Source organism: Salvelinus namaycush, chromosome 10 (genome assembly GCF_016432855.1).
Source record: "Salvelinus namaycush isolate Seneca chromosome 10, SaNama_1.0, whole genome shotgun sequence".
Classification (NCBI taxonomy): Eukaryota; Metazoa; Chordata; class Actinopteri; order Salmoniformes; family Salmonidae; genus Salvelinus; species Salvelinus namaycush.
The window spans coordinates 41,837,378-41,860,746 of record NC_052316.1 but is presented as its reverse complement, the minus strand read 5'-3'; the positions used below and the strand labels follow the sequence as shown (position 1 = coordinate 41,860,746).

The 23,369-nt window shown below is 45.5% G+C and overlaps 1 protein-coding gene across 2 annotated transcripts; it reads right to left on the bottom strand.

Annotated features, from left to right (window-relative positions):
- Positions 1 to 301: 301 nt before the first annotated feature.
- LOC120055037 (tyrosine-protein kinase receptor Tie-1-like) lies at positions 302 to 21,827 on the bottom strand. 2 transcript variants are annotated; one of them, XM_039002891.1, is made up of 23 exons: positions 21,561 to 21,827; positions 18,019 to 18,327; positions 17,732 to 17,842; positions 17,438 to 17,593; positions 16,015 to 16,146; positions 15,609 to 15,749; positions 15,262 to 15,390; positions 15,011 to 15,156; positions 14,665 to 14,809; positions 14,247 to 14,405; positions 13,740 to 13,877; positions 13,016 to 13,318; positions 12,449 to 12,739; positions 12,027 to 12,232; positions 11,107 to 11,317; positions 10,816 to 10,926; positions 9,511 to 9,701; positions 8,999 to 9,112; positions 8,737 to 8,807; positions 7,757 to 7,797; positions 6,888 to 6,984; positions 2,769 to 2,868; positions 302 to 2,407 (listed from the first exon to the last, which is right to left on the bottom strand). In XM_039002891.1, exons 1-23 carry the CDS (start codon positions 21,601 to 21,603, stop codon positions 2,336 to 2,338), a joined length of 3,417 nt encoding a protein of 1,138 aa, XP_038858819.1. In that variant the 5' UTR covers positions 21,604 to 21,827; the 3' UTR covers positions 302 to 2,335. The 2 variants fall into 2 exon arrangements, with proteins under 2 accessions (XP_038858819.1, XP_038858820.1); XM_039002892.1 differs by having other exon boundaries at positions 12,039 to 12,232.
- Between the last annotated feature and the right edge of the window lie 1,542 nt (positions 21,828 to 23,369).

The following is a 23,369-nucleotide window of genomic DNA, read 5'->3' as shown; positions in this document are numbered from 1 at the left end:
CAACACGCTGACATCCAGAGGGATAAAAGTAGGTCACCATGAGTAAAAAAACATCACTTCATTTGACCTCACACCTCCCAGGACTCAGTGGCAAAAGAGTGGCAACAGAGCAGTGCAGTATCGCTGGGTTAGATATAACACGGGAAAAAAGTAAAATTTGCTACTTTAGATTCACAGCTCAAGTTACTTATTACGTGCCTCTGTGCGATCAAGAAAACAAAACCTATTTTCTCAGAGTAGATGGATACACAATTCAAAGAGATGCAGGTAGCATACAGTATGTCACAAAGGTAAACAGGTGGTCTGTGTATATGATTTATACTAAACTTTTACAAAAGGAGGATATATTCTGTAGGAAGGAAAGACGGTAAAAAGCACAGCGGTTACATTCTCATGATATACTGTACTACCATTTTATTTACCGTTATTTTACCAGGTACGTTGACTGAACACATTCTCATTTACAGCAACGACCTGGGGAATAGCTACAGGGGAGAGGAGATGAATGAGCCAATTGGAAGCTGGGGGTGATTAGGAGGCCATGATGGTATGAGGGCCAGATTGGGAATTTAGCCAGAACACCGGGGTTAACACCCCTACTCTTGCAAAAAGTGCCATGGGATCTTTGGTGACCACAGAGAGTCAGGACACCCGTTTAACGTCCCATCCGAAAGACGGGAAATAAGTGAATATACACATGAATATACATGTTTCTGGTTCAAGTGCTACATTGTATGTTTTCTCCCCAGCCAGATCCATCTCAATCCATCTCAGAATGAACAGCAGACTCCACGTGTGTCCATGTGTCCATAAAAAAGTATTCTCTCCATTTGGACGGAGGAAAGGTCATAGGGCACCCCACATACACTGTCAGTGTAGTATCATGGGACTGTCAGTGTAGTATCATGTGACTGTCAGTTTAGTATCATGTGACTCTGTCAGTGTAGTATCATGTGACTCTGGCAGTGTAGTATCATGTGACTCTGTCAGTGTAGTATCAGGTGACTGTCAGTGTAATATCATGTGACTCTGTCAGTGTAGTATCATGTGACTCTGTCACTGTAGTATCAGGTGACTGTCAGTGTAATATCATGTGACTCTGTCAGTGTAGTATCATGTGACTCTGTCAGTGTAGTATCATGTGACTCTGTCAGTGTAGTATCATGTGACTCTGGCAGTGTAGTATCATGTGACTCTGTCAGTGTAGTATCATGTAACTGGCAGTGTAGTATCATGTGACTCTGTCAGTGTAGTATCATGTGACTCTGGCAGTGTAGTATCATGGGACTGTCAGTGTAGTATCATGTGACTCTGGCAGTGTAGTATCATGGGACTGTCAGTGTAGTATCATGTGACTCTGTCAGTGTAGTATCATGTGACTCTGGCAGTGTAGTATCATGGGACTGTCAGTGTAGTATCATGGGACTGTCAGTGTAGTATCATGTGACTCTGGCAGTGTAGTATCATGTGACTGTCAGTGTAGTATCATGTGACTCTGGCAGTGTAGTATCATGTGACTGTCAGTGTAGTATCATGTGACTCTGTCACTGTAGTATCATGTGACTCTGTCACTGTAGTATCATGTGACTCTGTCACTGTAGTATCATGTGACTCTGGCACTGTAGTGTCATGTGACTGTCAGTGTAGTATCATGTGACTGTCAGTGTAGTATCATGTGACTCTGTCAGTGTAGTATCATGTGACTCTGGCAGTGTAGTATCATGTGACTGTCAGTGTAGTATCATGTGACTCTGTCACTGTAGTATCAGGTGACTGTCAGTGTAATATCATGTGACTCTGTCAGTGTAGTATCATGTGACTGTCAGTGTAGTATCATGTGACTCTGGCAGTGTAGTATCATGTGACTCTGGCAGTGTAGTATCATGTGACTCTGTCAGTGTAGTATCATGTGACTCTGTCAGTGTAGTATCATGTGACTCTGGCAGTGTAGTATCATGTGACTCTGGCAGTGTAGTATCATGGGACTGTCAGTGTAGTATCATGGGACTGTCAGTGTAGTATCATGTGACTCTGGTAGTGTAGTATCATGTGATATAGCACCTTCCTCTTCCAAACTTTCCTTCAAACAAGCACAGAGGTGTGTCCCAAGTCCAGTGTTACAACTCCCAAACCAATCCCAACCAGTCCCCCCATCAGACCTCGACAGTGTCCTTTCACAGTCCTCCCTCTATAGCCTAGTGGTCCGGGTGGATCGTCTGTTGTTCCACCGGTCCCCACGTTGGGCCGCAGCAGGGGGGCGGCAGTAACGCGGTGCCCAGCCTCGGGGCCTCTCCTGTGGGCTACGAGACCTGTCGGGGTCTGGGGGGGTTGGAAGTCAGGCCTCCTCGGCCGTGGCGTCTATCCCAGCATAGGTGAAGTTCTCGAAGAGCGCCATGTTCACGTAGGCCTGGGATGGGATGTAAGGAGAGGAGTAGTTAGATAGTAGAGTGATTTAGAAAATTACAGGTGAGGAATTAATTCAGTAAAGAGGAGGAATTGTATGTAACCAGGACTAGGGATCTCCAAATCAGGAGTTAATAAGCAGGAAATACTGAATCCTCCAACCAGGATTTGGAAAAACCAGGGAATTTATTGAAAGTTCCTGGAATTTTGCAACCCTAACCAGGACCTTCTGTGCCAACTCCTGCAAGACAACACAAACAAGTCTGGGACCAGGCTACCTCTGTACCTTATGGGATAGGTCAGGAGGTTGCTAGCAGATTGAAAATATGAGTCCTAAGTGAAACTGTAAGTTACAGTCTCCTTACCTTCCTGGCCTCCTGCATTCTGTTGAGCTGTACAGAGATCTGGGAGAACGGAGGTCTCTCATAGGGCCGGTCTCTCCAGCACTGCCTCATCAACTCATACCTAGATTTAAAAAAAACTATTAACCAATTATAAAACCTACAACAAACTATAATAACCAGCTATAATGGTGCACACAGTCTCTGTCTGTGTCTGTGTCTCTCTCTGTCTGTGTCTGTGTCTCTCTCTGTCTGTGTCTGTGTCTCTCTCTGTCTGTGTCTGTCTCTCTCTCTGTCTGTGTTGGTGTCTCTCTGTCTGTGTCTGTGTCTCTCTCTGTCTGTGTCTGTGTCTCTCTCTGTCTGTGTTGGTGTCTCTCTCTGTCTGTGTCTGTGTCTGTCTGTGTCTGTCTGTGTCTGTGTCTCTCTCTGTCTGTGACTGTGTCTCTCTCTGTCTGTGACTGTGTCTCTCTCTGTCTGTGACTGTGTCTCTCTCTGTCTGTGTCTGTGTCTCTCTCTGTCTGTGTCTGTGTCTCTCTCTGTCTGTGTCTGTGTCTCTCTCTGTCTGTGTTGGTGTCTCCCTGTGTCTGTGTCTGTGTCTCTCTCTGTCTGTGTCTGTGTCTCTCTATATCTGTGTCTGTGTCTCTCTCTGTCTGTGTTGGTGTCTCTCTCTGTCTGTGTCTGTGTCTCTCTCTGTCTGTGTCTCTCTCGGTCTGTGTCTGTGTCTCTCTCTGTCTGTGTCGGTGTCTCTCTCTGTCTGTGTCGGTGTCTCTCTCTGTCTGTGTCTGTGTCTCTCTCTGTCTGTGTTGGTGTCTCTCTCTGTCTGTGTCTGTGTCTCTCTCTGTCTCTGTCTGTGTCTCTCTCTGTCCGTGTCTGTGTCTCTCTCTGTCCGTGTCTGTGTCTCTCTCTGTCTGTGTCGGTGTCTCTCTCTGTCTGTGTCTGGGTCTCTTCTCTGTCTGTGTCTCTCTCTGTCTGTGTCTCTCTCTGTCTGTGTCTCTGTCTATGGCTGTGTCAATCTCTGTCTCTGTCTGTGTCTGTGTCTCTCTCTGCCTGTGTCTGTGTCTCTCTATGTCTGTGTCTCTCTATGTTTGTGTCTCTCTCTGTCTGTGTCTCTCTTTGTCTGTGCCTCTCTTTGTCTGTGTCTCTCTTTGTCTCTCTGTCTGTGTCTGTGTCTCTCTCTGTCTGTGTCTCTGTCTCTCTGTCTTTGTCTGTGTCTCACTATGTCTTTGTCTGTGTCTCTCTCTGTCTGTGTCTGTGACTATCTCTGTCTGTGTCTCTCTCTGTCTTTGTCTGTGTCTCTCTCTGTCTGTGTCTGTGTCTCTATCTGTCTGTGTCTCTCTGTCTTTGTCTGTGTCTCTCTCTGTCTGTGTCTGTGTCTCTCTCTGTCTGCGTCTGTGTCTCTCTCTGTCTGTGTCTGTGTCTCTCTCTGTCTGTGTCTCTCTCTGTCGGTGTCTGTGTCTGTATGTGTCTGTGTCTCTCTCTGTCTGGGTTGTGTCTCTCTCTGTCTGTGTTGTGTCTCTCTCTGTCTGTGTCTCTCTCTGTCTGTGTCTCTCTATGTCTGTGTCTCTCTCTGTGTCTGTGTCTCTCTCTGTCTGTGGCTCTGTCTCTCTCTGTCTGTGTCTCTCTATGTCTGTGTCTCTCTCTGTGTCTGTGTCTCTGTCTGTCTGTGTTGTGTCTCTCTCTGTCTGTGTCTCTCGCTGTCTGTGTCTGTGTCTCTCTCGGTCTGTGTCTGTGTCTCTCTCTGTCTGTGTCTGTGTCTCTCTCTGTCTGTGTTGGTGTCTCCCTGTGTCTGTGTCTGTGTCTCTCTCTGTCTGTGTCTGTGTCTCTCTATATCTGTGTCTGTGTCTCTCTCTGTTTGTGTTGGTGTCTCTCTCTGTCTGTGTCTGTGTCTCTCTCTGTCTGTGTCTCTCTCGGTCTGTGTCTGTGTCTCTCTCTGTCTGTGTCGGTGTCTCTCTCTGTCTGTGTCGGTGTCTCTCTCTGTCTGTGTCTGTGTCTCTCTCTGTCTGTGTTGGTGTCTCTCTCTGTCTGTGTCTGTGTCTCTCTCTGTCTCTGTCTGTGTCTCTCTCTGTCCGTGTCTGTGTCTCTCTCTGTCTGTGTCGGTGTCTCTCTCTGTCTGTGTCTGGGTCTCTTCTCTGTCTGTGTCTCTCTCTGTCTGTGTCTCTCTCTGTCTGTGTCTCTGTCTATGGCTGTGTCAATCTCTGTCTCTGTCTGTGTCTGTGTCTCTCTCTGCCTGTGTCTGTGTCTCTCTATGTCTGTGTCTCTCTATGTTTGTGTCTCTCTCTGTCTGTGTCTCTCTTTGTCTGTGCCTCTCTTTGTCTGTGTCTCTCTTTGTCTCTCTGTCTGTGTCTGTGTCTCTCTCTGTCTGTGTCTCTGTCTCTCTGTCTTTGTCTGTGTCTCACTATGTCTTTGTCTGTGTCTCTCTCTGTCTGTGTCTGTGACTATCTCTGTCTGTGTCTCTCTCTGTCTTTGTCTGTGTCTCTCTCTGTCTGTGTCTGTGTCTCTATCTGTCTGTGTCTCTCTGTCTTTGTCTGTGTCTCTCTCTGTCTGTGTCTGTGTCTCTCTCTGTCTGCGTCTGTGTCTCTCTCTGTCTGTGTCTGTGTCTCTCTCTGTCTGTGTCTCTCTCTGTCGGTGTCTGTGTCTGTATGTGTCTGTGTCTCTCTCTGTCTGGGTTGTGTCTCTCTCTGTCTGTGTTGTGTCTCTCTCTGTCTGTGTCTCTCTCTGTCTGTGTCTCTCTATGTCTGTGTCTCTCTCTGTGTCTGTGTCTCTCTCTGTCTGTGGCTCTGTCTCTCTCTGTCTGTGTCTCTCTATGTCTGTGTCTCTCTCTGTGTCTGTGTCTCTGTCTGTCTGTGTTGTGTCTCTCTCTGTCTGTGTCTCTCGCTGTCTGTGTCTGTGTCTCTCTCGGTCTGTGTCTCTCTCTGTCTGTGTCACTCTATGTCTGTGTCTTTCTCTGTCTGTGTCTGTGTCTCTAGCTGTCTGTGTCTCTCTCTGTTTGTGTCTCTGTCTGTGTCTGTGCATCTCTCTGTCTGTGTCTCTCTCTCTCTCTCTGTCTGTGTCACTGTCTGTGTTTCTGTCTGTGTCTGTGTCTCTCTCTGTCTGTGTCTCTCTCTGTCTGTGTCTCTGTATGTGTCTGTGTCTCTGTCTGTGTCTCTGTCTGTGTCTCTCTCTGTCTGTGTCTGTGTCTCTCTCTGTCTGTGTCTGTGTCTCTCTCTGTCTGTGTTGGTGTCTCTCTCTGTCTGTGTCTGTGTCTCTCTCTGTCTGTGTCTGTGTCTCTCTCTGTATGTGTCTGTCTCTGTCTGTGTCTCTCTCTGTCTGTGTCTGTATATCTCTCTATCTGTGTTTATCTCTGTCTGTGTCTCTCTCTGTCTGTGTCTCTATGTCTGTGTCTGTGTCTCTCTCTGTCTGTGTCTGTGTCTCTCTCTGTCTGTGTCTGTGTCTATCTCTGTCTGTGTTGGTGTCTCTCTCTGTCTGTGTCTGTGTCTCTCTCTGTCTGTGTCTGTCTTTGTCTGTGTCTCTCTATGTCTGTGTGTCTCTCTGTCTGTGTCTGTATATCTCTCTATCTGTGTTTATCTCTGTCTGTGTCTCTATGTCTGTGTCTGTGTCTCTCTCTGTCTGTGTTGTGTCTCTCTCTGTCTGTGTTGTGTCTCTCTCTGTCTGTGTTATGTCTCTCTCTGTCTGTGTCTGTGTCTCTTTCTGTCTGTCTGTTCTTTCTCTGTCTTTCTGTGTCTGTCTGAGTCTCTCTCTGTCTGTCTGTGTCTCTCTCTGTCTGTGTCTCTCTCTTTCTCTCTATGTCTGTGTCTGTCTGTGTCTCTGTCTGCCTGTCTGCCTGTCTGTCTGTCTGTCTGTCTGTCTGTCTGTCTGTCTGTCTGTCTGTCTGTCTGTCTGTCTGTGTCTGTCTGTCTGTGTATGTCTATCTATCTGTCTGTCTCTCTTTGTGTCTGTCTCTCTCTGTGCCTCTCTCACTCACTCACTCACTCACTCACTCACTCACTCACTCACTCACTCACTCACTCACTCACTCACTCACTCACTCACTCACTCACTCACTCACTCACTCACTCACTCACTCACTCACTCACTCACTCACACACACACACACACACACATGTATGCACGCACACACAGTTCCAAGCCCAGGTCATTGCTTACACTTCGTCGTCACAATTCCTGGGCTGTTCCATCCTGTAGCCCTGAGGGAGCTTCTCGTAAAGCTCGGCACAGGTCATCCCACAGTAAGGAGTACCACCTGGTAGACAAAGAGAGAGAACAGGGGGACGGATTAACTTTTACAACCATACACTGACACGGGGCACTGACACAGGGCACTGACACTGGGCATGGACTGATGTCTGTCAGTCATAGTCTTGGTCAAAATCATCATCATCATCATCACCACCACCATCATCATTCCATCATCATCATCATCATCATCACCACCATCATCATCATCATCATCATCATCATCATCATCATCATCATCATCATCACCATCATCATCATCATCACCATCATCACCATCATCACCCAACCATCACCATCATCATTCCATCATCATCATCACCACCATCTTCATCATCATCATCATCACCATCATTATCATCATCATCACCATCATCACCATCATCACCCAGCCATCACCATCATCATTCCATCATCATCATCACCACCATCTTCATCTTCATCATCATCATCACCACCATCATCATCATCACCATCATCATTCCTCACAAGAGGGGTTGTTTTGCTCAGACTTTTATGACATAATATTTCCTAGAGTGATGGACGATGTTCTTTCTGTGTATTCTTAAGTTGTTTATTCAGCCCCTCCCCCATTCTCTCTGTGGTACATTTACAGTATGATGTGAAAGCTGTGGTGGAAATACTCTCTCAGGGTAACCGGAGGGGTTTTGACTATTTGATTTTGGGTGCCCACATGGCTGGGAATATATGCCAATAGTATTTCTCACCTGAAAATATGAATAGAGTTCACACTTTACATTCACTTGACGTCAACTTACCTAAACTCACTATCTCCCATAGAAGTACACCGAAAGACCATCTGAGAAAGAGAGAGAGAGAAGGACGATGAGGAAAGGTGGAGAAGTAAAGGCCATTGAACAGTTAGAGGGACATTATAATTCCATCCATTAAACAGGGTAATTAGAGGTTTTATTTTGACTTGCCAATGTGAACTAACAAGATAATGTAGCCTACCCACTGCAAGTTGAACAGTTAACTGTCAGTCATTCTGTAGAAATACAATATGACTCTGCTTCAGGTTATCTCTCTCTCTCTTTCTCAATTCAATTCAATTCAAAGGGCTTTATTGGTATGGGAAACAAATGTTTACATTGCCAAAGCAAGTGAAATTGATAAACAAAAGTGAAATAAACAATAAAAGTGGACAGTAAATATTACATTCACACAAGTTCCAAAAGAATAAAGAAATTTCAAATGTCATGTTATGTCTATATATTCTCTCTCTCTCTCGTAAACACAGAGTAACGGTCTGGTTATCTTTTCTTATGTTCTGTGTGCCTTAGCTCACACACACACGCACGCGCACACACACACAGCTCATTTACAACTTGTTTACTACAGAAACGTCTCTCTTCTCTGCTAACCTAACCAACTCTTTTTCGTTTCACTTCCTGTAGCTGTCCTAGGGCCTTCCAGTCAGTTCTGAGGTGGGTATAAATAGTGTGTGTTTGACAGGCTCTGTGTGGTAGTGAGACCATCCACTGGCTCTATGTTCCCTAGGGCTTCCTGGGTTGTTATCAGTTCCTCTGCCCTAAGTTATCAGTTCACCATTGACTGGGGCGGTGGGGGGCGAACATGATTTGTTGTTTTGGACAGCAGGGTAGAGAGAGAGACCGGGATCATGTGACTGCTGGCATCGTATTATCTTCCACCCGTTACTGGAAGACATGGTATAATTGTCTAAATAAAGCCACGATTTGTTCTAGTTGAACTATGAATTTCCCAGACAGATACTCACACGTCACTCTTGGTGGTGTACACACTGTAGTTTAGGGACTCTATCGCCATCCAACGCACAGGCAACCTCCCCTGTAATGCAAAGAGAAAAGGTCAAGACATTGTACAGTTCAGTCCTCCTATGCAGTTACTGCCCTCTTCAGTTCCTTCCACTAATTTCACAGTCTTATTTATCATCTGTACTCATTTTGGGGAATCATTACAGACTAGTACACTGGCTATTGTTTGATAATGCACAGTGCTGTTTGCGACTGAGCACCCACCATGGTCTTCTTGACATAGACCTCCTCTCCTCTGGACAGACCGAAGTCTGCTATCTTAGCGACCAGGTTGTCTCCCACTAGAACGTTCCTCGCTGCCAGATCTCTGTGGATGAACTAGAGAGAGAGAGAGAGAGAGAGAGAGAGAGAGAGAGAGAGAGAGAGAGAGAGCGAGAGAGAGAGAGAGAGAGAGAGAGAGAGAGAGAGAGAGAGAGAGAGAGAGAGAGAGAGAGAGAGAGGATAGGGAGAAGAGGGAGAAGAGGGAGAAGAGGGAGGATGAAGATAACATCTGGGAATTATATAATTGAAAATGTATGTTGAGAGGAAAACTACATAAACGAAGATTCTCTGTCACATTTATCAATCATCATTTGTGTATTGAAGCACAGCTGTAAAACAATGAAATAAAAGTATGCTGTCAAACTTGGATACGAACCACATAGAACTGGCAACTCCCCTCCCAACACAGGGACACATCTTTAGAGTTCACAGAGACATCTGTGTATATACCATACCTGTTTGTCACTAAGGTAGTGCATGCCAGTTGCCACGTCGACGGCGAACTGCAGCAGTTGTTGTGAGGTGAGGGTGGATGCGGTGCCATGCTCCTTGGCAAAGGCAGGGTCTGTCTCCAGGACTCTGCTCTTACGCAGAAAGTCAAGCAGGTTACCATAGGGGGCGTACTCAATGGCAATGTACAGGTACCCTACACAGGTAGAGAGAGGCAGTTAGGGGAAAGTGAAGGAAGTTTATGATTTACTTGTACACTTTATGGAGAAGGTTGCTAAGGGAGATACCATATGCATAAAAGTTAGCCATGGAAAGGTAGGAAGGCATTAACTGAGTATCATAATGTAGCCATATAAATATAATTCTAGTTCTGTGTTGTAATCATCATTATATCAAGAGAGAGAGAGAGAGAGAGAGAGAGAGAGAGAGAGAGAGAGAGAGAGAGAGAGAGAGAGAGAGAGAGAGAGAGAGAGAGAGAGAGAGAGAGGCAGAGAGAGAGAGAGAGAGAGAGAGAGAGAGAGAGAGAGAGAGAGAGAGAGAGAGAGAGAGAGAGAGAGAGAGAGAGAGAGAGAGAGAGAGAGAGAGAGAGAGAGAGAACCAGCATTAACCAGCCATTCTGGTTTCTCTCTCAGGGCTACTTGAGAACCAGTAGGATTGTGAAACACAGTGGTTTGGTAGGATGTATTTTTCTCGTGGTTGAGTTGTTTTTGTAATCTCCCTCTAAAGTACAAAGAGTAACAGGCAATTCAATTATGTCCCAAAACCATCAGATGTGGTATGGAAATTGAAATGTCATGCTCAGAGCTTGGTCCCAAGACTCTGTATCACACAGATAGATATGCAGCAGCAGAACCGTTTGCTGATGTGGCATATGGACAAGCAAAACAAATCTGATAGTGCAAATGCTTCTTGCAGATAGACAGGGTTTGTTTGGGTTGGACAACACACAGTCATGTCCAGGTGCACATCAGAGGATCTGTATGCATCCGGATAACTCAGGATATTAACCACTTCATGCCCTGCATGTTGGGCTCAGGCAACTAAGCAGTATGCAATCAGTACTGAACAAATACAAAGTTGACCTGTAAACCATTTACAGTTTACACAGCTTGACATCTTAAAATCCCTATACACATGCTATAGCAAAACATAAAATAATACAGACTTATTTCTTTCAACTTTCTTCAAAACTCATATTTAAAAGTATTCACTTGAAGAGGGACGTATTATTATATTACGGCCAGCAGTATTATTATAGCGTCAATTAAAAGCATGTAATTCCCCCCCTGACCAGTAGGTGGGAGACTCACCCCTGTTTTCACAGGCTCCTATGAGGTTGATGATGTTGGGATGCTGGCCCAGTTTACACAATACCTCCAGCTCTCCTGCAAAGTCCCGGTGGTCATTCTCAGAGGCAAACTCTGCTCAAAACGAAACACAGCAAACATAGCAAGTTACAAACAGGTACAGAGAAAGAAGCTTGTTCAATTTGACCCCTGGCTTGTTGTCAGAGGTTTTAGTGTGTGTGTGTCTTTGTGTGTCTGTTTTAGTGTGTCTGTTTTAGTGTGTGTGCCTGTGTGTGTTTGTGTGGTACCTACTACCTTTCAGCATCTTGATAGCAGCGCTCATCTTGGCCCCATCCTTCTTGATCATGGCCTTGATGACCTGGCCGAAGTTGCCCTCTCCGATGACGTCCTCGAACTTGATGTCATCCCACTCCAGGATGGGGTAGGTGAGGGACTCGGCGGCAGGCTTGGGTCTCCTCGTCAGGGTCAGGGTCCCAGAGTTAAACTGCAGGATGGTCTCCTCTCCCTACGGGTTGCAATGATTCATTTCATTCATTTTTAACCAGTCAAAGTATAAAAATTGTATATATAGAGAGGTTTCTAATAATATGGTGCGATGTATAATATAGTGTAAAAAGTGGATATATAAACTGTACAAAACATTAAGAACACCTGCTTTCCACAGTATAATGGCCGGGTGAGTCCAGGTGAACTATATGATCCCTTATTGATGTCACCTGTTAAATCCACTTAAATCAGTGTATATGAAGGGGATGAGGCAGGTTAAAAAGAAGGATTTTCAAGCCTTGAAACAATTGAGACATGGTTGGTGTATGTGTGGCATTCAGAGGGTGAATGGGCAAGACAAAAGATTTAAGTGCTTTTGAACGGGGTATGGTAGTAGGTGCCAGGCACACTGGTTTGAGTGTGTCAAGAACTGCAACACTGCTGGGTTTTCACACTCAACAGTTTCCTGTGTATCAAGAATGGTCCACCACCCAAATGACTTCCAGCCAACTTGACACAACTGTGGGAAGCAACGTCAACATTGTCCAGCATCCCTGTGAAAAGCTTTTGACACTTTGAAGAATCCATACCCCGATGAATTGAGTCTGTTCTGAGGGCAAGAGGGGGTGCAACTCAATATTAGGAAGGTGTTCTTAATGTTTGGTACACTCAGTGTATATTTAGTGAACTAGTTAATGACTGTGGTATGCCGTGTCTCTCTCTCTCACTCTGTCTCTCACCGATCCAGACTGGTAGGTGAAGCTGCGTCTGCGGTTGAGCAGGGTCTTGCGGATGCAGAAGAGGGCCAGCAGGGCCAGCAGGATGGTGACACAGGTGACCGTCACAGACCCCACTACCGCCACCACCAGCTGGTAGCCCTCGCTGCCTGGACGCCCCCCCACACCCTGGGTGGTTGGAGTGAAGTCCTGGAAGCCTGAAAGGGGAGGAGGAGAGGAGGAGATGAGGAGGTGAGGAGGAGGAGAGATGAGGAGGAGAGGAGGAGATGAGGAGGAGATGAGGAGAGGAGGTGAGGAGGAGATGAGGAGGAGATGAGGAGAAGATGAGGAGGTGATGAGGAGGCGAGGAGGAGATGAGGAGATCTCTCTCTCTCTCTCATTCATTTGGCAGAGTGGTGTAATCTATCTCTCACCATCTCCCTGGGTCCTGGCATGGACCATCTTGCTCCACTCCCCCGGTACTTTAGAGAAGGCTCTCACTCTGAACTGGTAGAGAGTACTCCCGTTAAGTGCAGTCACGTCTTTAACCGTCTTGTTGCCATCGTCAGTATCTACCCAGGGGTGCAGGCTGCCCTGACCCACTGGCTGGTACTCTATGATGTACTTCACTATGCCCCCGTTAGGGTCCTCAGGGGGCTGCCACTTCACCTGCACCGCAGACACAGACAGGGGCAGGGCCTGGACATTACGAGGAGAGGAGGGACCTGAGGGAGAGGGGAGGAGAGGGAGGGAGGGAAAGGGGGAGAGAGGGGAAAAGAGAGGATACATCAGGGTTAGTATTGGTCAGAAGGTGTTATCTTATGCTACATGGCTACATGGCTATTGCCCAATGCTGCACAATGCTTTCATTCTGATTTCCTTTCTTTAATCATGACACACTACGAGGGCAGGGGGGAGCCAGGCACCATACACCATACATCCACCAATCACGCTCGTCAACACTCACCGCTAAGCCAATAGAAAGAGCTTTTGTTAGTTACCCTGGCTGTTGATGCGGAAGTGGTAAGGCTTAGAGGCAGGCCCCAGACTGCCACAGTTGAGTAGCCTGACGACCACTGTGTAGTCTTGGTGGTACTGCAGGTTGTAGAACTTGGTGGAGAGCACATTGAGCAGGGTGGTCTCCTCTCTCAGCTTCTCTCCTGAGGGGGAGGGCCCAAAGAGCTGCACTAAGAACCCGCTGGCCGCACCCACGGCCCCGCCCGCGTTGCCAGGCAACAGCCAGCGTACGGTGGCGTTGCGGCCCTCCAGCGAACTGAAGTCAATCTCCGGTCGAACCGTTGGCTCTACAGTAGCGACACAGAACACGCAGTCAGGGAGAGGTCCACCAGCCTGGGATACTTTCTCATTCTACTGTTTACTTAGCCTCGGGCTTACAGACGGACAAAGAACATTCTGATCTGGTCACTTATAGACCTCAGAATTAAAGAACCATTCCCAGATTCAGAACCAGCACTTAGCTGTCCACTAGGACAAACTACGACTAACTTCAACTCTCTCTCACACACACACACACACACACACACACACACACACACACACACACACACACACACACACACACACACACACACACACACACACACACACACACACACACACACACACACACACACACTCCCCCTCTGCAGCTTCATCAAACCTCTGCTCTGACTTTCTTCCATTACGATACTACAAAACTAAAATGGCCGCTATGTTGTTTCTCACCTGGACAGTCAGTCTCCATGATGGCCTCAGGCCCCAGAGTTCCCTCCCCTCCCTCCCCAGGACGGGTCAGCTGGACACGGACGTGGTAGCGTGTAGACGGCTTCAGATTCATCAGAGTTATAGGCTCTCTACTGTATACTGAAGAACATGAACAGAGAGAGAGAGCATCAGAGACCATTATCAATGTAGCATAGGGATCTAAAGTGTATACTGTATAATTAAGCAACAAGGGCCGAGCCGGGCAACACGGAGTGCCTGGACACAGCCCTTAGCCGTGGTATATTGGCCATATACCACAAACCCCAAGGTGCCTTATTGCTATTAGAAACTGGTTACCAATGTAATTAGAGCAGTAAAAATACATGTTTTGTCATACTCGTGGTATACGCTCTGATATACCACAGCGATCTTTCCTGTCAAATGGATAATAACGCATGTTGCCACTTGCCAAGATGTGTAGTTGTAACTCCCATGACTTTACATGAGATCAAACTCCACCTGACATACCTATGATGGAGGACCAGGAGTCTCCAGTCTCCATGGGCTTGTAGAGGAGCTTGGTGGAGTCGATGGGTCCGTCTCCTCTGTAGGAGTCCACAGGCATCACCACCAGCTGCTTACTCCTCTTCTCCAGCAGCTTGGGAGGGGTGCTGGGGCACGGCGGCTCTGGCGAGAGAGCGGGTGGGGGTGAGGGTGTGGGTGAGACGGGTGATATGACAAGTTTCAACCAGAACATTAAAACCTTTTTATCTACCCTTTTTCTCAGTGTGTATTTAGGACAGGTTTCCCACTCAAATCAAGTCCTGCACTAAGACGTATGTTCAAGACCAGGACTAGAGTTCCTCTGTGTCTAGGAAAGCTGCCCTCGATGTTAAGCACCTCACACTGACTGATCTGGACCAGTTAAATACTTTTCTCTTCTGACCTTTGACAGTGAGGTTGAACTTGCGGGAGTCTTGTCCCCCATTGGTGGAGACCCTGCACTCCCATAATCCAGCATGCTCGAAGGACAGACGGGGGATCTCAAACTGGGCTGTGCTCTTATGGGAGTCCATGGTGGTGCGAGATGCCTGAGAGAGGTCCAAATAGATATGGGTAAGTCTGTATGTTGAGCCAACTGACATATCAATAAAAAATATTCACCTATTTTCACTGTTACAAAAACACAGAATTTCCCAAATCTCACTGACTACACCATCACCGTTTGATTCCCAGTAACGGAATAATCCAATATAAAATAAACACCCTGGCCATCCCTCCATTGCCTCTACCTTGAGCACAGAACTGTCCAGTTTGCGCAGCTCGATGCTGGTGTGGCTGGGCAGGGGGTTGCCTGTGGCAGAACACAGGATCTCAGGGCTGGAGTCAAGGTTCCACTCCAGACTACTGGCCATGTCCAAGATCTGAGGGGCGCGGTCTGATGGGGGAGAAACAGATGAAGATGAGGAAGAAGATGCTTGGTAGAGGCACCAGTGGTGATGATGAGGAGGAAGATGAGGAAGAGGAAGTAATGTTTACCTACCTGATTTCTCACAGTGCTGTCCTCTCCAGCCAGTGGGACACTGACATCCACTGAAACGGTTACACACTCCCCCGTTCTTACACCTACAGCTCAGGCTGCAGTCTGCCCCGTACATGTCCCTGTGGCAGGCTGGGGGAGGAAAGACATTAGGATGGGAATGCCAAGGTGTGGAGGTTCTAATAAGTGTGTCATGAATTGCTACCTGATCTGGCTATGCATGTTATGTACGTATCTATTTTAACACATGCAGTAATGTCGATTGGTTGGTTGTACAGTACAATCAATATTTATTTGTCAATCCAAGGCTGAAAATACGCCATAACCCTATTTATGACAAATTAACTCACATTTGTTGCAGTGGTTCCCAAACCATCCGCTGGCACAGGAGCATCCGTAAGGGTCGGCCAGGCAGAACCTCAGCCCTACACAGTCCAGCTCTGACCTGCACCACTCCTGGCAGTTACGGCCAAACATCCCCTCTCTGCAGGCTGGAAGGGAAGACATTACAGTCCTAGATTTAGTACAGGACAGGCACAGTTATTTCAGACAGTTTGTCAATAGAATATACTGTATTTCACACACACACACACACACACACACACACACACACACACACACACACACACTACAAATTAGCAATTGTGTGTATGTGTCAGCTTCAAGGCCACAATTTTATTCTTTAACATATTGCCTGTAACCCCCCCCACACACACACCCACACTCACACTCACACCCAGACACACCCACACTCACCTGTCTCACAGCGCATCCCCATGAACCCTGGTGGACAGATACAGTCCCCGTCACTGTCGTGACACACCCCTCCATTGAGACACTCTGGACAGTCCTTGTCACAGTCGGCACCCCACTTCTTACTTGCACAGTCTGGGAGCGACAGCAGAGAAGCATCAGTGGCCAACCCACCCAAATACAAACACCTCATCCATATGTGAATCATCATACAGATCCTTGTAATGGTTAGCAGTAAGAGAGATGCTGCTGGGAGAGGTGTTGGAGGGCCAGTAGGAGGCACTCTTTCCCCAGGGCAGTAATTGGGGACATTGCCCCGTGTAGGGTGTCGACTTTCAGATGGGATGTTAAACGTGTGTCCTGACTGTCTGTGGTCACTAAAGATCCCATGGCACTTATCATAAGAGTAGGGGTGTTAACCCCGGTATCCTGGGTAAATTCCCAATCTGGCCCTCATACCATCATGGCCACCTAATCATCCCCAGCTTCCAATTGGCTACTTCATCCCCCCTCCTCTCCCCTACTAACTATTCCCCAGGTCATTGCTGTAAATGACAATGTGTTCTCAGTCAACTTACCTGGTAAAGTAAGGGTTAAATATAAATAAAGGTAATACAGGTAAGGTAAGACAGGTAAGACTATTAACTTAGTACTAACAATGTCCAACCAAAAGTGTTTCAGAGAAGAAATAACTAAATGTATTGTCAGGCTTACATCCAGATGAAAATAGATCAATCCCAGGACAGACAGTATACAATAGCAATGGGAAGTTCAGCTTATTTTACTGACTCTAATCTTTTTGACTCGTTCAGTCAAAATAACGAATCTTTCAACTCATTTTATTTGAGTCAGTAATGCCCAGAGCACCAGGACCCCCTACTGGTGAACGATGAACTAAAAACTCAAGAGTCATGATTCTACATTCGTTCACCATAGGGGGCTTATTGGAGCTGTCATTTGCGACTGAAACTTGTTACATTTGTTGATTGCTAGGCATACAAATAAGATAATGTTTTGATACATTCTGATACATTTGAAGCGAAGTTGTGGCCGCAACCGGACAGGATTGTGAACGGCTCATGGCGGAATGCATTGCTTGACTGCTGTGAGGGTGATAAGCTCAATATCGTTCGTAAACTGCAGCCCCCAAACGATTTGCTCTCGAGTTGGAGTTTGTTGAGTAGAGGCTGTGTATGTTTTGGTTCTACAAAGCTGTGTCCATCATAACGTTCAATAATCAATGACCTGCAGTCATTCTTACACCATCTTACACCGAGCCGGAAGAGAATGTATTAATACTGCTGTAGGACTCATTGCGGCCAGCACTAGCAGGTCAAACTAACTACTAAAATGAACGAGTCAATTTGTGTATGTGTGTGTGTCTTTGTGTGTGTGTGTGTGTTTAATATGAACACCCCTTCTGTACCTCTGACAATCAGCCTCATCCATGCTCCATTGATGGGACTGTCTCCCACGAAGCCTGCACTGTAGATGCCCTCGTGGGCACGAGCCACGTCCTCAAAGGTTAATACGGTCGTACTGTTGGACACATCACCCCAGTGGGTCATGTAGAAATAGTTTCCTGGTGATAGAACACAGTATGAGTCAGCACATAGGACAAGATATCATTAACATCATTAATCAATGAATCAAGCAATTGGCTATATTGCCATGTCATTTTCTCATTTAGATGAATCTATTCCCTCCCTCCGTAACTCACCATTGTACTTCCAGGTGACATCTCTCCTCTGGGAGCTGAGGACCTGCATGGCCAGGTGGACTGTGTCCCCTCTGTTAGTCGTCACTGTGAGGTGGGCTGGGACAAAAAGACCTGGAAGGAGCAATACAGAAGAAGATGTGTTCTCTCTCTCTCTCTCTCTCTCTCTCTCTCTCTCTCTCTCTCTCTCTCTCTCTCTCTCTCTCTCTCTCTCTCTCTCTCTCTCTCTCTCTCTCTCTCTCTCTCACACACACACACTCACACTCGTTCACTGAGAGCCTCTTCCTTACCTTTGCTGTAGTTGTTGATGAGAGTGACTGTGACCAGGTTTCTAGTAGGACTAGTTCCCTTTGATGCATGACAATAGAAGATGCCCGTCTGGTCCACTATACCAACAAACTCATTGGCCACCACCTCCTTGGTCTTGGGCCTCTTGACGCTGTATCGGGACGGTGAGGGGAGGATGAGAATGCTGTTGTCCTTCTTGATGTCCAGGTCTAACTCTGCTGCATCCCGCTCCCCAGTGAGGCAAGATATGGAGAAGCGCTGAGGGGTGGAGGCCTCGGCGTTGGAGATCATCGTCAGGTCTGTAACCGCACCTGTACGGACGAGATGGCATCGCTCACATGATACAGTAATCTACACTATTATGAGATAAAACAACAAAGGGAAGCTACTGTAGTAATCTACTGATGTTATAAAAATCTGTTAATTCATTCTAACCCAAACAAACAGTACTAGACCTTAGGGCAGAGGTATTTAAATCTTACCCTACGAGGTCCGGGCTATTGCTGGTGTTCTGTTCTACCAGATTATTAAGAATGGGGGGAAAAAGGCAATGGAACTGGCTTCGAGGTCCAGATTAGAATTTAAGGGCCTGAGGGCATAACGCTACAACCTGGGGACATATTTCAGTTACAAACTGACCTAGAATCAGTGCAACCAACATAAATCATTAGGAGCCAAATAAGAAAACACATCATATATGGTGGCACAGAAATGGTGCAACATAAATCATTAGGAGCCAAATAAGAAAACACATCATATATGGTGGCACAGAAATGGTGCAACATAAATCATTAGGAGCCAAATAAGAAAACACATCATATATGGTGGCACAGAAATGGTGCAACATAAATCCGCCAACATTCCTGTTCTGTGGCATTTGAGCCCTGATCCACGGAACAATAGAAGGAAACAGGGATGAGCTCCTGCTCTCTTAGGAGGATGCATTCTGCACTCCCATTGAACTTTTATAGTAGCCCATAACTTGTTGTGTCAAATCAATTCTGATGTTCAGAAATCTAAATTACAGTTGCCTTGCATAGCCTACGTTATAGCCTTCTTTCTGGGGCATAAACATTCAGTGGAAATGATTACAACATCTAATAAGCACCTTGAGTAATGTAGCTTATACCTATTTCAGACAGAAGGTGTAGTATATTACCTGTAAAAAAAAATACCAGCCAATGTTTATATGGGCCCCTTTCAAACAGCCCCTTATTTACCACTTCCTTGCATGTATACATACCCCTTTTATACATGTCAGTGGGTAACTGGTAAATTAGGAAGCGAAGAGGGATGGGGGATGTTGTTCAACCTTGGGGGCTGTCTGTATTTCAAACATGGAGTTCTTAGCCTAGTGGTTAAGAGTGTTTGGCCAGTAATCGAAAGGTTGCTGGTTCAAATCCCTGAGCCGACTAGGTGGAAAACTGACGCTGTGCCCTTGATCAGGGCACTTAACCGTAATTGCGCCTGTAAGTCGCTCTGGATAAGAGCGTTGGCTAAATTAATAAAAATGTAAAAATGAAAGCCAGAAAAAAATAATAACAAAATATCCCAAAGCTGTGGATTTTTTCCATCCTCCACCTGTGTCAAGGTCATGCCACGCTTTGTGTAAGAGCTATTGAAGACTGAGATCCGAAATCGTAATATATACAGTTGAAGTCGGAAGTTTACATACACTTAGGTTGGAGTCATTGAAACTCATTTTTCAACCACTCCACAAATTTCTTGTTAACAAACTATAGTTTTGGCAAGTCAGTTAGGATATCTACTTTGTACATGACACAAGTCATTTTTCCAACAACTGTTTACAGACAGATTATTTCCCTTATAATTCACTGTATCACAATTCCAGTGGGTCAGAAGTTTACATACACTAAATTGACTGTGCCTTTAAACAGCTTGGAAAATGTCATGTCATGGCTTTAGAAGCTTCTGATAGGCTAATTGACATAATTTGAGTCAATTGGAGGTGTACCTGTGGATGTATTTCAAGGCCTACCCTCAAACTCAGTGCCTCTTTGCTTGACATCATGGGAAAATCAAAAGAAATCAGCCAAGACCTCAGAAAAAAAAGTGCAGACCTCTACAAGTCTGGTTCATCCTTGGGAGCAATTTCCAAACGCCTGAAGGTACCACGTTCATCTGTACAAACAATAGTACGCAAGTATAAACACCATGGAACCACTCAGCCGTCATACCGTTCAGGAAGGAGATGCGTTCTGTCTCCTAGAGAGGAACGTACTTTGGTGCGAAAAGTGCAAATCAATCCCAGAACAACAGCAAAGGACCTTGTGAAGACGCTGGAGGAAAACGGTACAAAAGTATCTATATCCACAGTAAAACAAGTCCTATATCGACATAACCTGAAAGGCCGCTCAGCAAGGAAGAAGCCACTGCTCCAAAACCGCCATAAAAAAGCCAGACTACGGTTTGCAACTACACATGGAGACAAAGATCGTACTTTTTGGAGAAATGTCCTCTGGTCTGATGAAACAAAAATAGAACTGTTTGGCCATAATGACCATCGTTACGTTTGGAGGAAAAAGGGGGATGCTTGCAAGCCGAAGAACACCATCCCGACCGAGAAGCACGGGGGTGGCAGCATCATGTTGTGGGGGTGCTTTGCTACAGGAGGGACTGGTGCACTTCACAAAATAGATGGCATCATGAGGGAGGAAAATTATGTCGATATTTTGAAGCAACATCTCAAGACATCAGTCAGGAAGTTGAAGCTTGGTCCAAATGGGTCTTCCAAATGGACAATGACCCCAAGCATACTTCCAAAGTTGTGGAAAATGGCTTAAGGACAACAAAGTCAAGGTATTGGAGTGGCCATCACAAAGCCCTGACCTCATCCTATAGAAAATGTGTGGGCAGCACTGAAAAAGCATGTGCGAGCAGGGAGGCCTACAAACCTGACTCAGTTACACCAGCTCTGTCAGGAGGAATGGGCCAAAATTCCCCCAACTTATTGTGGAAAGCTTGTGGAAGGCTACCTGAAACATTTGACCCAAGTTAAACAATTTAAAAGCAATGCTACCAAATTGAGTGTATGTAAACTTCTGACCCACTGGGAATGTGATGAAAGAAATAAAAGCTGAAATAAATCATTCTCTCTACTATTATTCTGACATTTCACATTCTTAAAATAAAGTGGTGATCCTGACCTAAGACAGGGAATATTTACTAGGATTAAATGTCAGGAATTGTGAAAAACTGAGTTTAAATGTATTTGGCTAAGGTGTATGTAAACTTCCGACAACTGTATATATTTTTTTTATGGTGTGGATTATTCTCCATCCACCCCTTTCAGAATATACCATCTTCATAGTCATGGCATGCTTGGTTCAATAGCTATTGATGAGAGAATATCCACTGAATATCCAGTATAAAATTAATTTTACCTTGCCCAAAAACAGGCAGGCATTGTACATTTGTGTGATCTTTGACTGTGTGTGAAAGGGGTATTACTGTGTTTTTAGGATACAATTTATTTAGGGTTTAAAATTGAATGGATCAGAATAAGCTTGTCCCCCCCACTTACCTGACACAGGTATGAGGCACAACAAGTACAAGATATCAATCATAATTGTAATCCTCAAAACCGCAAATCACAAATGAGCAGTGGTTTCTCCAATCCAATTCTTCGGTTAAAAGCGGACACTTCTACATTCCGGGCGGCGGTCCCCAGCGTGCCAAAGAAACGCGCGTGTCTTTGCGCATTTCCATCAATTCCAGTAACTGTTTTTAACAGTAAAGTAATCCCCGCAGTGATATCTCTTTCCCTATGAGTGTTCCAGATCATGTCACATTCTCCAGATCCCATCTGAGCGTTCTGACTCTGGGTGGGAGAGGAGAGGAAGGAAGAGCGTCACGAGGGGAAAGAGGTCGTTACTCTCCAAAAGCCTTGGTTCTGATTTCAGGAGTTGCAGAGTTTTGCATTCGTTTGTGGATTAGCCTACTTTCTACTTGTCATAGAATGTAAATTCGTTTTCCAATCAATTTCTATATTTCCACCAAATTCGTTGTTAGCCAAGTCAATAATTCACGTAGGCCTAAAAAATAGCATTTAAAAAAATTATCCTGCAACAAATGTCGTCGTTGTTTTATGTATTTGCACAGTTTTGACGATGCCCAAGAATGGTTGGTTTTAATGCATTTAGATGTGCATGTGTTTTTTATTTCCCTCAGACATATTCTACATCTCTCTGCCCCAGGCTGGTCTCATAGACTAGACATAACATAGTAAATGTAAGTCAGGGACAGTGAAATTAGTATATGTATACGTTTGGTATGGTTACATAAGACAAAAGGTTACTTAACGCAAAAAACGAAAGTAAGGTGGTTGGTCGGGGTGGTTGTATAACGCAAACCTCTAGCGACTCAAAGGATGCGTGTTCGAATCGCAACACAGACAACTTCAGCATTTTAGCTTCCCTAAATGCTGACACTGCCTTTTGCATGGTAGTAATAGTAGGCCTACGCACACAGAGTTTTCTCTAGCTGCAGATATGTTCTGAAAGGCCACAGTCAGATCTATGTAATAATAGTAGATGGGTAATGTAATAGCTGTGTTCTTTCCCCCCAGTAAGTTAGTTGTGATCCCTGCAGCTGGTGGTCATTTGGCCTCTCCTTCACTGTTCCAACCAGCCTGAGGAAATGATTATGAACAGTCTGCTTGTTGAGTCTCTGCTATTCTATCATTACAGCTGTAATCAGATGGATCAGGTCCCGTGTCTCACTTTTTTATACTCATTTAGAGAAGTTTAAGTACCACTCACTTCTCTTATTTCAGGACGGGCGGGCTTTGAAATGGTTGTTTTAATGTTTTCTTTACGTTTCCTGATGCCCTCAGACAACTGAAGTTGACTCAACGTCTTATTGTTCGAAACTTCCTGTTTTCGATAAGAGAGTTCAAGATTTGCTTAAAATGGAGTGTATTTCTGAGGGATTTGAGGGCTTGGTTCAGATAAATACAATTCTGATATAATCTACAACTCACTTGTTACGCTTGTCTTATGTGATTGCATGAAACTGCTCAAAATAGGTGAGGACACAACATTTCACCGTACCATTGAATAGCATAATCATAATAGAAAAATGACAAAAATACTTTGATGAGGTGTCCAGAGCAGGAGACTATTGTTATGTCTCCAGGTCAGAATGTTTCCATTTTGATACAGGCCAAACGGAGGGCACTTCCCAGTGTTGGCTCAGGTTTGTTTTAGTCTGTGGTTCTATGATGGTGACCTCCCTGTCCCTGATACTGTAAATAGACCATCACCTTGAGAGGGCCTTCCTATTTCCTCTACACAGGGTCACAAACACTCCACACACAGGACTGACTCATCAC